Genomic DNA, 13,675 nt, shown 5'->3' on the forward strand with positions numbered 1-13,675 from the left:
ATAATTGGTACCTAGGCATATTTTGTTAGTTGTTGTTTTATAGTTATCACAATCAATTGCAAAATTGTAGTTTATGACATATTCTATGATTCTATGGTTTTTGTATAGGGTCACCAGGGGGCGTAAGATATTGAAGTTGTTTGTTGAGCATTTGAAACCACTTCCCAAGTGGGCAAGTGGTGTCCCTGGACCCCTAGTTATTTGGAGGAGGGTGCGTTACTTGTAATTTGCAAAACTAAGTATTCCATACATACCGTACATGTATTAGTAGTAAACGAAGTAAATTTCTCCAAAACTCGCTAGCTTCGCTTGATAAACTTACCAAAAAATAAGTGTAAGATTTGTAAGAAGAATCGACTGGCACCGAGCATGGGGAACTTACTGAAATGTTGACATTCATATCCGTTATCGAAAGATGGTTTATGTAATCCGTAATTCATTCAAAAATTCCAAATGAATTGTTTTAATATTTGATCGTAGTGAATATCGATTTATGATGTTGTATTTTTCTAATTATTTTTAACGCTTCTTGTTAATCCATTAAATAGGTTTTATATCACGTAGTTACAATATAATAATTGTATTCAACAGATATTTCACGTGGCTTTTGTTTATTTCTATCGCATTGATTTTCTCGGAAGAGGATTCAAAAATCCGCCATAATTCCATTTTTAGAATGCAGTTGCTTAAAAGGTGGTTGAAAACCAGCAGCTAGTTGACATAGTTATAATTGAAATTGCATTGTAACCATGGTATTTTGTCCACAACCTTGGAGTCACCAAATAATTACACCAAGCTGTAAACAACTTTCGAGCAACTGGCCCAAGATAAATACCACGGAATCAGTTCGTTTGAAACCAGATCCCACTAACCACTGACTAGTCGTATACACTGGAACCTCGTTATCGGTTATTACAAATCTAGAATTTTGTTTCAAATACGACAATTTAATCATACTGGATATGATAACAAACAGATTTCCCAATTCCCTGGAGGTCATAACTGGTGGTAGCTCTGTACAATACTAATCCCTGTCAATTGTAGATAAATAAATCTAATTATGGGACTTTTACATTTGAACAATGACTTGAATAACTCGCCCCAGCTTATAACCTACATATTCAAAACTATGAAGTAACCCATGGGGTTCCCAGAACTGGTCGAGCCCAATCCACGTCACCTGCCTAAGTATAAGAAAGACAACATATGGAATTGACATAATGTTATATAATTTTATTTACATCAAAATACGTGTATCACATGTCCATGTACGGAACTAACTTGCACACGCTAACATTTCCACTGTTAGTTTATCTCCTCTCGAAAGACCCTTACGTTAAATGATTCACGCTTTATAGACTACGGACATGTATCCCCCCTATTCTCTTAGGAAGCGTTCACTGGAGGAACCATTTCAATACACGAATGCATAATCCAGCAGAGTCACAAGGTATCTTAATTAGACATGAATCGACCTCGTTCGTTATCGTTTGATATCGATCATTTTTTAGAAGTACCAAATCCTGAAAATCCCATCAACGAAGCCATATCCGGATCGTCCACGTCATCTAACGAATCATCTGCTTTTCGCTTTCTTTCCTTTCGTTTTTCTTTTCTGTACGACTTCTGTTTTTCCTCCTAAAAGTGATAAGCGATATTGGATGATGGAATTTACATGAAGACCCAGACATATACAGCATAGCCTCTTTAAATCAACCTTCGATTGATATAACCAACCTAAGATTTCACCCCCAAAAAAAAGGAAAATTTTCATAAGTTCACACTGAATATAAGTTAACAAACTATTTTCTAATGAAATAATTTTCTGGTCTCCTGAAGTTCGTTGTTACGAGGTTCCGCTGCATATATACGAATAGATTTTTCGGGATTAATTTTAATTACCTCCTCTCGAAGTTCCTTCATTCTTTCGGTGAAATCGTAATCTTTTTTCTTTTCTTCCTTTTTCTTTTTGTTCATTTCGAATCGACGTTTTACTTGATCGAGCGTCGACCGTTCGACTTTCATCGACATACCGAGATTTCTTTGATCTGAAAAAGAAGTCGCATTTTTTTCGATAACGCACCCTTGATATTGGAATTTACCTTTAGACAGTCTATGAGGTATTTTATAAAAACCCACAATAGTGATGAAACAATGACAAACTGTAAATTCATCTTGTTTTCCAGATGTTTCCGGGAAGAATTCTTCCAATCTTCGCGGTTGATTCAAAGTCTTTCAAATGAACTCTGAATTTTGAAAATCAATAATGTTCATTTTGAAAATGAATAATCATCAATTATTGACAAGAATAAACTGAAGTTTTTTGATTTTTATTCCTAACTTCAGAAAATCAGAATTTATAGCCATTGTTTTAGCAACACTATTGTGGGTTTTCAAATACTATGCATCTTTGATACCATAACGGAAATTTGGTGTTCCGGGAAGAAACCTTACGTTTTTTTCCATTAATGTGATCCAAGAAATTAATGGAATCTTTAACCACACAGTCGCATACATTGCAGTAGTATCTGAAATTTTATGAGAAATATTTCTGTAGAAATTAATGATCAGAAAACAGACTTGAATCCAAAAATCTGGGACGAGCTGCTCAAAAGTTGGTTTAAGTTATCGGGGGTAACCAGTGGTAAGTTGACATGGTGAAAATGAAAACTTCATTAACACCATAGTAATCATCTGCTGAATTATTGTAACCAACTTTTGAGCAACTGAGCCCTGGCCATAGATACACAACTACATAACAATATGGAGTCTTGAACCTACAATTCAAAACATTGATGAGTTAGAATTTATAAAAAGCCCAGAATTTTCAGTTTTACACTAAAAACCATTTTCAAGGAAATCAAAAACAAATGTTTGATTTTGAGAAGCTAGTTATCAATTTCTAGCGCTCTTCATTTACATTGATAACTCCTTCGAAATGATCATTTTGCAAAAAACTCACCCTCCTTGTTCTGATGCAGGCGTAGTCTTCGTAATAACAGTAGACCTGTTGAGTTTAGATTCGAGATCGACCTAAAATTGTGAAAAACATTCCATGATATCGGATTTATATGTCGATTTATTGATCCACTTCGACCAAATTCCTACGATAAAATTTCACCTTATAATCTCGAGGTTTCAGTAGTTCACGTTTGACGGGTTCTGGATAGCTGTTTTTGCCTTCAAGCTTTTCAAATTCTTCTTCAATTTTCTTTTGGGCAATCCTCTCAAATTCCTCTGGATCCCATTTCCTCCTGTGGTCATCAATTTTCTGAAGTGAAAGGTGTAAAATAAATACTCCATTTATTTAGACTCAATTAATGCCTAGAGTGAGCAGATAAAGGAATATCTTGGTATTTTGTTGTTGTGAACAATTTAAACACAGACTATTCATTCAAGTTTTTAAAACTTCCAATAACTATCCTGACTTTGTGGAAAGGGTAAAGGACATCGAAATCATTGCAATTGATATGTAAACATAAGCCAAAACTAATGAGACGTTTCCTACTACGAAAATCATTCATTTAACAGTAAAAATGAGATTAAAACTGGAAAAACTTACTACTGAATAAGCCATATTTAATTCAATTCAATTACAATTTTATTGCTGAATTTAAAACTTTCTAATTCTCATTATTTATAACATAAAAAACAATATGATTACAGCCCTGTCAATTGAAGATTAACATGCTTTGTTTTTTTATTATTAAATATTCTATGTTTGAATCCCAATACGTAAATATCAGTGCAATAAAGTTTGACTTTATATTGACATGTTACTAATTGCAAATTGGCAGAGCCCGGTCACAGATTCAATTCAATCCAACAGTTATATTTAGTCTATTACGTGGCTTTTATTACTTGTCAAAAGAAGTAAGTATCGTCAAGTTTAGGACCGAAATTATGATTATCGATAATGATTAAATAATGCTGAAAAAATAAACCATCAATAAATTAATGAAAGATTATCAGCTTTTGGTTTGGAAATCAATGAATAATTTTTTTTCCACAAAATTCATCCTTCCTTCCCTTTGCCCAGTCTTCAAACGTGTTGAAGACTTTTAACCTTTCTCATCATATCTGCTCTGAAAAAGATTGAATTAAAGAGAGTGAATTCAAGTAAAGATTTGTCGGACACTGTCAACAGCTAACCTTTTCTTGATTTATATTTAGATTTCTTCATTTGTTGCTACATGTTGATCATCTATCAAACTATTCAATATTGAATTTCATGAAAGGACTTCTATATTCTTCTTTAGGAAAGAGTTGACACACTCATAATGTCGGATTCCGAAGAAGATTTTGCGAGTGCTGATGAAGGCGAAAATACCGAACGTGGACACAGAACGCGCAAGAACAGCGGCAGGTCGAAAAAATCGGGGTCATCGACGACGTCCCCTCCTAAATCGGCAACAACAGACCGTAAAGATGAAGAGGTGAAAGCGCCAATAGAAGTCGATTCAGTAAGTGGTAGTGAAGTAGTAGATGTTGTCTTAAATGAACCGCAATCTCAAGATATTCTTGATGAAAAGAATGAATCTCGTGAGCTTACACCGACTAGAAACGTCGAACGGATGAAAGATGAGAGTCAACCGCTGGTAGATTCAGAAGCAGTAAGTCCGTGATGATATTGACAAAAATGTGTCGTATCTAATTACTGTGATTTGCATCTCAGTAAAGCATATACATTTAATTTCAAACATTATATTTACAGGCATGTAATACCGATGGGGGTTGGACCTCTTCATTTGGAAATTGGGGAAGTGCTTTTCTATCTACGGCAACGAAATCGATGTCTACCTTAACTCATTCAGTCGGTAAATAACATTCTAGATTATCATCTTGAAAAAAAGAATCAACTTGAAATTTTTCAGTCGATAAATCTGATCCTTGGCTTTTAGAGGATGGTTTCCAGACGGTGCTAGATACTGTGGAGGCTACATTGGCCGTTCCTTCTCCAGAAGAAATGGCCGCGCAACAAGCGGCTGATGCTGCCAAAGAACACGATGCGGTGGAGGAAGAGGAGAAAGAAGGTGAAGAGAAGACTGATGAAAAGGGAGGAGGTTCAACAGTAGGAAGCTGGTTAGGTTGGGGAGCGGAAGGATTCTCAAATATCACTCACAAAGTCCAAGAAACGGTAAAGCAGTCGCAGAAAAATTACTGGCCAAAATGAAACCTCCTAAATAAAGCACTTATGATGATTTAATTGTTTTGATTTTTAGAGTAAAACGTTTGTACATGGGTCGCTTGATGTCTTAGAAGCTATTGGAAAGAAAACTGTCGATGCTTTAAAGGAGGGTGACCCCGGATTTCAGAAAACTAAAACAATGATGCATTCTGGAAGAAATAAACCAGTCCTATCAGAGGTAGGTACCTCTGTCTACATCATTGATGATTCCGTTAAATGGCTCAAGTATCTTATTACCACTTATTTCATATTCAGGTTCTCAGGGAAGCGAAGGAAACTGCGGAAAAGAATGCTGAGGCTGAAAAAGAATTCGAAGAATCAAGGAAGGCGAATTTCAGCGCTCAATTCGATGATGCACAAGGTACTATTTAAATTCTAAGGCCAGAAGAAGGAAATTCTGTCTAATATAAGTACATATATAAAGCTGATATATCCATTACGTTGACCTCATATTCAGGTTTAGTGCATCTGGAAGCTTTGGAAATGCTATCAAATGAAAGCGAAAGCAAAGTGCAGTCATTATTGTCAACGATGTCGGCCGACGTTTTAGAAAAACTTAAAACTGAACTGATTCAAATCAAGGATCATTTTGAAATAGATGAAGTCGACGATGAAGGTAATTTTCTATGAGAAATGATCTCAGTACGTAGAGCCTTACCTTCTACTGAAAAAAGAAAAAGATATTAATTTATTCGTTTTTCACAGAGGAGACAGATGATCATGATTTTGTAAATTTGATTACCAATCATCTTAGTGACCTGCATATCGAAGCATCACCCGATAAACTTCTCAAGGTAAAAAGCCTGTACCTCGCAGGGTTCATAGCAAGGCTCCAAAAATAAGTGCTTATTTTTTGAAAACATTTAGTAAAGCCCTTAAAAGTTACTTTTCACAAATATCAATAGGCAGCTTACTTTTGACTTCTGGCATCCCAAATTATGTTTTGGATAATCATATGTTATGGACGAGTGGACAATCACGATGAGGGCCATGGTTTTCAATGCGTTACAGAAGACCATTCTTTTCTATTCTAAATTTTTCATGAGTGCTTGCTTATGCCTCAGCCTTACTACCATGAACCCTGTCTACGTCGATTCACCGGTTCACCATTTATATCGACAGTTCTTATTATAGTCTCAGTCAGACGGTCGAACACAGATAGAAACGTGCAGCAACCTGACCGACGGCAAAGATATCCATCAACACGCAATCCAATCACTGGCTTTGATTACATCCCGCTCCGTCGAACAATTCCACAAAGCCGGAGAATTAATCCTTCTGCGTAAAAATCCGACTACCGATTTCAAAGTTCGCGCGCAAACAATATCAGAGTGAGTCGGAGACCTCGATTTTCGAATTTTGAAGTTTTTTTGCCTATTGTTATTCTATTATACCTGCGTTGATTTATGATTTTCAGTTTGACCAAAGTGATGTGTTCCGAAGTTGGAATTATATCGTCGAAATATACCGAAATCCTTAATTCAATTATTGTAAGTGCTGCTTATACAACGTACGTATCTGTAAACTCGTCATAGTCTGAGCACTCAACTGTGGGTATTTATATTTGTAGGAAAATGCCGAGGATAAAGATAGTATTAACCAGTACATTACGAATATCTATTTAGAGGTAAAGATTTATATCCATTCGGAAATAGCAGGGTCCGATCTAAGGAATAAAAGCCACTTGCCTGTCTAGTACATCATAATCGGATTTAGTGCTTAGATCAGACCCTTAATAGCATATCAGGGTAGTTCATTGAAACGTGAGTAGGTATTAAAACAGTAAAGACCATCAGACTTGTGATGTGATCATTAAACACATATTCCTGATACTATCAAAACTTTTCCTTATTCTTTAGTTCTGAAACTCATCCTCTAGGCTTCGTTTAAGCTTTGGTAATTACTATAGTTCCATAGACCAGATGGTGAAAAAATGATTAACAATATTCGTCTCTTTATATTCAGGCAACTAACAGCAGTACATACATTCAAGATGCATTCCAGTTGTTATTGCCAGTTTTACAACTAGCGGCAATTGAAATCCAGTCTGAAACTTAGCTCCATCCAAGAGATATCTGGTGAGAGAAGGAAATAATCAGAGCAGATTACTTAAAATATGAACGAATTCGATTACGTTTCACATTATTGGTCAGTCTTGCATTCCTTGATTTCGTGTATATACATGTAGATAATGAATTCAATATTTGGTTTGATTATATTATGGTTTCTTTCGAAGGTAAAGTTGATCTGAAAATATGTTACAAGCAAACTTATATCACCGTAATTACTGGTATAGGATGTTTTTTGAAGTGCAATGAAAATACTATCTCTACTGAGGGAATTTGAGACCGATATACGCGCTATTTGTGATTGGTTCTTTTATGATTATGTTGTAAAGTCTATTCTATTAAGCTTATTTTCAATACAAACAGTGCAGCGTAGCTCTGTTCTAACAGTTAGGTATATCATAGACTATAGAAAAGTAGCTTATTGTTAGGCTAAAATAAAGATGATACCTTGTTTCCCATACAAATCGAACGCTTCAATTTTGTAAACTGCAATAAAATTTCTATCTGTAACTGCTGGGTTTGTTATGGTTAGCTTCATCATGATTTAAAAAAAAAGTTGTGTACAGGGTAAGTAGGCAGACGGCTGGGTCAACTTTTAAGCTCAGCAGTAATGAGAAACAAGGTATCAATTTTCTTAGCCTTATAGAGTAAATATATGAATTGATGTAAGCCATTTAAATGGTATTTGTGTGCCATATGGCGGTTACATGTTAACTGTGAAATTAGATTTAAACTATTGATCAAACAATCGAAATAAATGTGATATCTATGAATACGTATAGTTGCTTAAGACTAATGGTATCGGTTAGTCCTGCACATAGCTCAGTTGAAGCCAAATATAGGATTCAAATAATCCAGTTATTGAGAATTTAATTATCAGATCATGATGAAAACAGTTTAAAACTATAGATAGTTCTTCGAACATTTAGCTTGGTGGTAATAATTTGGTCAGTCTTATTAGACTTCTTATACCAATACATTTGAGAGGGCTTCAATATCATTCTTACAGCAAATGCATTTAGGGGTCGTCCATTTATTACATACGCAAGGTCAACGTTTGCCACACGTAGATACTGATGATCTTTCTTTTAAAACATTGAAAGTTATAAGCAAAGGTCTCTTGGGAAACATTAGCACCTACCCATGGAGGGGGCAAAAGCGTTCTGTACCGATGTGTACAAGGGGTGTATATGAATTCAGCAATGCTTTGTGTACATAATAAATGGATGTCCCCTATAGATGAGTAAAATCAATGTTCTGTACCTGATCTGGACAGAATCCGATGTGTATCTTGTGATAAATATGGGAAATACTAAGGTATAAATATGATGTTATAGGCTCAAGAGTAGACTGATAATTCTTCCAAATAAATGTATAGATATCTAGTCATATTTTATCGTTGTCTATTGGTAGATGAGCCACACATTGCTGTTTGAATACTTATGATATCCGTGAAAGATACAGCAAAATGATCATCACCAAATATTTCGAAATCAAAATTTCAACAAATGAAAACTACTGCATTTATTATCAATCGCGTGTATCGTTTATTAACAATGGATTCAAAATCATATACAATCGATATTCATTTTCTAAGTACATGGAGGTTGGAGTTCTATGACTAGAATTCATAACAACGCACAGACATTCCACGCATGCATTTAAATTCGGACCGACACCAAAGATCTCCGAAGCACAAGGAGCTTGGCACTCTCGGAAACAGAGATGATCCAAAACTTTCAAACTCATGTCTTCCGTATCTAAAGATCTCGTTCATATAGTCAGTTTTGAAGCATCGTTTTTTAAATCGTCGACTTCTTTTTTCAAGTCTTCCTCCTCACTTTCCTCTTCAGTTCCACTTTCATTGCTTGAATCATCCTCATCATCCTCGTAATTATTTTCCGCAATATCTATAGAAGGGGAATATATTACTCAGGGAATTCTAAGTGGGACTAAAACAAAGCGATGGGATATGCGACTTACCGAATACATATCCGCCACCGTAGGAATACCCGCTGGCCTGCAGGGTATCGTAGTCGTCATCATCATCGTCATCATTTCCATATCCGCTACTTCCGTAACCATACCAACCACCACCTGTATCATCAGCGGATGAGTGACGACCAAACTTGTGAGTTCGAGCTACAATAAAGTAATCATATAGTGGGGCATGTTTCTAAGTTCACTATATTGTGACAGTTTTTGAGACTGATGAGATTCACCCTGGTTCGTTTGATGGAATTTACCATCTAAATGAAAATGATCAAAAACTGTATCAAACATTTCAGCGCTGACCAATTCTTACCCTTGAATGCTGGAGATCATTTGAAAATTTTGGAAAATTCCACCTCATTGCCCTGTATCACGGGCAATGGATCTGCCATAGTGCATCTACACTGCGGTGCAGTGTATTAAGAGTAAACGAAAGTATCATGCAGTGTATTGTGAGTTTACTCTTGACATTAGTGCGTTTGGCCATTCCGCTATATAAGTGGGTCTACATCGCAGTGCGGTGTATCATTAGGTGCCGATAACCATTCAACTCGGACGTTTGAAATATTTTAATATTCATCATAACTAATTAGATATTAGATCAGTACACTGTATTAGATCAGTATGACAGTGTATTAGTTAAGTTGATTTATTTATACACTGTACTGTGGTCTAGACGCAATGAAAGGGTAAAGTCAATCGAAGTTCCACTGTACTTACTGGATAACGATAGGTCGGTGACCTCTGTCGTTTCATGTCCGCATTTAGGACACGGCATCTGCGTTCCTTTCGCGTACTTGAATCCTTTACGACGCACGTGATCTTCACAATAATTCGTCTACAATTTAATAACCATCAGAATTACGTAAACTCGCCACCGAACATCAAAGTGTTTCAAGTGGAGTCTGAGCGGGCTGGCTCACTCACCTTACATCTCATACACGAATACTGTCCTAATCGATTACAAGAAAGACCTGAAATAAAAGGAATTTTACAGGAAAACGTATCAAAATGCTATATTCATCACCCCAAGGAGTGATCTGTGAGATTCAGCCTTACATTTAAACGTTTCAGCGTCTAGAACTTGACAACTGGCTTGATGTTCAAACTGATCATCTTCACACAGGTAGTTCTTACAAAATGCACACATGAATATTCTGCCACCTATAAATAATCGACAAATGCGTCAAGATTAGGGCAAGACAGTTAGATGAAAGAATAGAAAAAGGTTCAATTTTCACCTACCATGATTCCAAGTGCCTCGTTTGCATTCTATGCATAGAGCGTCGGTAAGCGGACAATTGCAAGCATGGGTTGTAAGGCACTTCTTACTGTGACAAACCCAAGCCTCACAGAAATCACAGATTGCACCCTGAAAAAACAACAAAATTCATAGATTATCAATTACCTTTTACTCGGAATCCACTTATCCATAACTCTAAATCCTTACACGCCCTCAAAATTTAGTTTGGTTGGCCTGCAGGATTTTATTAATTGGATCATAGAATATCTACTTACAACCATTGACAATCCGGTAGTGTAGACTCCGGGATGTTTCACAACACAATCACCGGTCTTAGCCATACATTTCGACTTTCCTACAGAAAAATAAATCCACCGCTAATTATCGAACGAACCGTATCGTTTAAGATTACCTAAAGAAATAGGCATGAAATTCAGGACCAACTCACCGCAATGGGCACATATCGGAAGACGCTGTAGCGAATTACAGAAATAGCAAAATGACCTATTCTTCTGACGTCTGAAAAAAACAAGAGTTCACAAAATACATTATTTCCTTTAAGACGCTAAGGGTGGCAAAATTTTAAGACAAAGTGTTGGTATTCTATATTCAGTGATAGGGCCTACTGGATCTGACTTGTTACTTGTTCACCCCGCAAACTGATATGATTTTTGCCAGGATTAGATTGCCATATCACGCTAGGTTGTGCTTCAACCCTGAAAAAAATTATACATACCGCTTGCACTGATCACATTCCTACAATAAATTGAGAATTCCTTAAAATATAAACTACAAACAATTCTCTATGTAGACATCATTAAAAATACCACACAGGCTTTAAAGGCACATTTTAAAGCATGTTCCATTTTGAAGGAAGGGTTTAGGGTACAGGCCAGGGCAGGGGCTGCTTTTAAACTGTCAGTGTCATACTCTGGTATTACCTTTAATAGTTTAACCTGGCCGGGGCTAACTCAATTCATGAATTGATTTAGCCTTGGGTTATAGTTAGACTAGTCCCTAAAACCGGAGGGTTAGAATCTGGTCCAGACATGTACACAGACCTGGACCCTCTAGGCCTATAAGGAAAAAGGTGGTTGAGCGAGGTCAGTAGTAATGCCGGTGAATAAAATTTGATTTATCATTTACCATAGTTGTATTACATGGCCTTTCGACCAAATCACGCTCTTGATTTGCGCTCCTTATCTCTTTCTGACGGACTCTTTGCTTTTCGGCTTTCTTACGTTGACCGGTCTTTTTCTTCGGCATTTTTTCTGTGGAATTTTCATCAAAATTTGCAACCCGGAAGTAAAATAGGGGTGCTAGGACTGTTTCACAGACGGTAAAAGACTTCATTGAATTGGATTGAAATTGCTGGGTAATCGGGTTCGAATCCCATATTTACATGCGCTAAGCGATTGATTCTACTATCGGAATTGTCCTGTAGGTGATGTGAAATGACAGATGATGATCAACAAGGAAAACTAACAAAACAGAACTATGTAATTTCGAATTATTTCAAATTTACAATATATTTTACAAATAAATTTCAACAAATATCTATTCAATGAAACACTATTCCATCACGGTATCTATTCTATCCACATCACCACATAAGCCGGAGACACAAATAGCCCTCACTGGCCTCCATCTATCGTGATGACAACGATCATACTCCCAACTTTGATTTTCGTATCGAATCTCTCTCTTCAGGGGGAGGTAAAGCGGGGTTTACACCGGCACGCCTTCGTTCCTTTGTTACTTGTGACCAAAAATCGCGACATTTTCTATAATTTAAAAAATGTAAGCTACATTTTTCGCGATCGTAACCGCTGTCACTCATGCATTTCATCGATAAGTTCTGTTCGCGCATGCACGGGTTCGTTTCAGCGTCTAGATTTTTTGTGGCTTTCTGAATACGTTGCTGTCTCTCCTCCTCGGTTTTCGATCGTTTGTCTTTATCAATAAACATTTTGAGTGCGTCTATGTATACTTTCAACGGCAGAGCGGGGCTGCATGTATCTGAAAATGATCGATGTGAAATTAAATAAACGACATAGATTGGCCCAGTCTGTCTTATAAGCCAACCAGATGTTGTTTTGCTTAGAACGAAACTGCCAGCATCTGATTAGCATAATATACACGGACTGGTGGCTGCAAGCAACAACTTGTCCACCCAAGAAATCTTGGCCCTGCCCTTGGGCCATGGAATGAATGAAGTGCGGCAATTGTTGCTGGTGCAAGCTTCGGTAGAAGGTAGGCCTAATCAAACCCTGGCAGGCAAATAACTGTTGTATCTGTAATTTTTTCGTTGGCGAAACCACTTCCGGCATTTTCTGTCAATTGCAGAGAGAGGGTGAAATTGTCCATTATGGGAATATCCCGGGCGTACATTGTCTGGATCTGGTAAGAAGTATACTACTGGTATTGGAGTACGAGATTGATCAGACATAAGAGATGGATTGCGTATTTACTCTGATCCGAGAGTGTATCTACTCCCTCCAGGCAACGTCGGGTTTCTGTTTCTGTATGATACATCGCTGCATCCAAATGTGGCTTAAATGTAACAGGAGAGAGAGATAAACTTTAGGCGCTGGTTTGTGAGATATTTTTAGCACAGACTGTCCAGAGAGAGGCTGGCTAGGGAATCTCTCAGAGGAATCGGTTGGTCTGGTAATGAAAAATAAATTGAGACTTCGACTGTCAGACTGACAGTAGTGTTCGCGAGTTGTTGTACTGACACCCAATTATTCATGAAGTTCTTAATTACATAGTTAACAAACTGTAACTTACAAATACTTTCAAGAAATGTCGGAATATCAATGGTTTTTTCTTCGGCTTTTTCCTTCACAGTCTTCGTCCTTGAGTTTCCTGATGATTTCGTAACCTTATCCCCACTTGCCAGATAACGCGCTTTATCCGTTCGTACGGAACCGTGTACGGATAACTCCGAAGGCCGCTCTTCGTACGCACCGGCGTAATTGGACGCACGGACAACATAAAACTCAATCGTTCCTTCCGAATTTCTGACGTAATGCGATATTTTGTTATATTCTTTTAAAAAGTGTTTCGAGGAGGGTGCGATTTCCCGCGAGGTACCGATATGAAAATTCTGAGCTACACATAGATTTTTTGAGAAATAAATTATTTCCAATTTTCACCGATCCCAGTGTAAAAGGTCCGTAC

General features: G+C 37.0%; 3 protein-coding genes across 6 annotated transcripts; 1 reads left to right on the forward strand and 2 right to left on the reverse strand.

The window, feature by feature from the left end:
* Positions 1-1,231: 1,231 nt before the first annotated feature.
* On the reverse strand, positions 1,232-3,583 carry LOC141905759 (zinc finger matrin-type protein 2-like). Its single transcript, XM_074794769.1, has 6 exons — positions 3,563-3,583; positions 3,122-3,271; positions 2,963-3,033; positions 2,455-2,528; positions 1,903-2,048; positions 1,232-1,638 (listed from the first exon to the last, which is right to left on the reverse strand). The coding sequence occupies exons 1-6, from the start codon at positions 3,575-3,577 to the stop codon at positions 1,501-1,503; spliced, it is 594 nt and encodes a 197-aa protein (XP_074650870.1). The 5' UTR covers positions 3,578-3,583; the 3' UTR covers positions 1,232-1,500.
* A 231-nt stretch (positions 3,584-3,814) lies between these two features.
* Positions 3,815-8,623, forward strand: LOC141906108 (protein FAM114A2-like). 4 transcript variants are annotated; one of them, XR_012619305.1, is made up of 13 exons: positions 3,815-3,873; positions 4,260-4,613; positions 4,715-4,817; positions 4,902-5,137; positions 5,223-5,366; positions 5,444-5,549; positions 5,646-5,804; positions 5,894-5,982; positions 6,323-6,519; positions 6,606-6,678; positions 6,759-6,815; positions 7,154-7,336; positions 7,425-8,623. XR_012619305.1 is itself a non-coding variant. In XM_074795312.1 (13 exons), exons 2-12 carry the CDS (start codon positions 4,281-4,283, stop codon positions 7,244-7,246), a joined length of 1,590 nt encoding a protein of 529 aa, XP_074651413.1. In that variant the 5' UTR covers positions 3,815-3,873; positions 4,260-4,280; the 3' UTR covers positions 7,247-7,266; positions 7,425-8,623. The 4 variants fall into 4 exon arrangements, 3 of the variants coding, with proteins under 3 accessions (XP_074651413.1, XP_074651411.1, XP_074651412.1); XM_074795312.1 differs by having other exon boundaries at positions 7,154-7,266; XM_074795310.1 differs by having other exon boundaries at positions 7,154-8,623.
* Positions 8,624-8,782: 159 nt separating this feature from the next.
* Positions 8,783-11,812, reverse strand: LOC141905607 (zinc finger protein 330-like). Its single transcript, XM_074794552.1, has 10 exons — positions 11,639-11,812; positions 11,229-11,248; positions 10,941-11,011; positions 10,768-10,847; positions 10,495-10,621; positions 10,309-10,413; positions 10,177-10,223; positions 9,970-10,087; positions 9,241-9,399; positions 8,783-9,167 (listed from the first exon to the last, which is right to left on the reverse strand). The coding sequence occupies exons 1-10, from the start codon at positions 11,756-11,758 to the stop codon at positions 9,031-9,033; spliced, it is 984 nt and encodes a 327-aa protein (XP_074650653.1). The 5' UTR covers positions 11,759-11,812; the 3' UTR covers positions 8,783-9,030.
* Between the last annotated feature and the right edge of the window lie 1,863 nt (positions 11,813-13,675).

The sequence above is a fragment of the Tubulanus polymorphus genome, chromosome 5, assembly GCF_964204645.1.
Source record: "Tubulanus polymorphus chromosome 5, tnTubPoly1.2, whole genome shotgun sequence".
Classification (NCBI taxonomy): domain Eukaryota; kingdom Metazoa; phylum Nemertea; class Palaeonemertea; order Tubulaniformes; family Tubulanidae; genus Tubulanus; species Tubulanus polymorphus.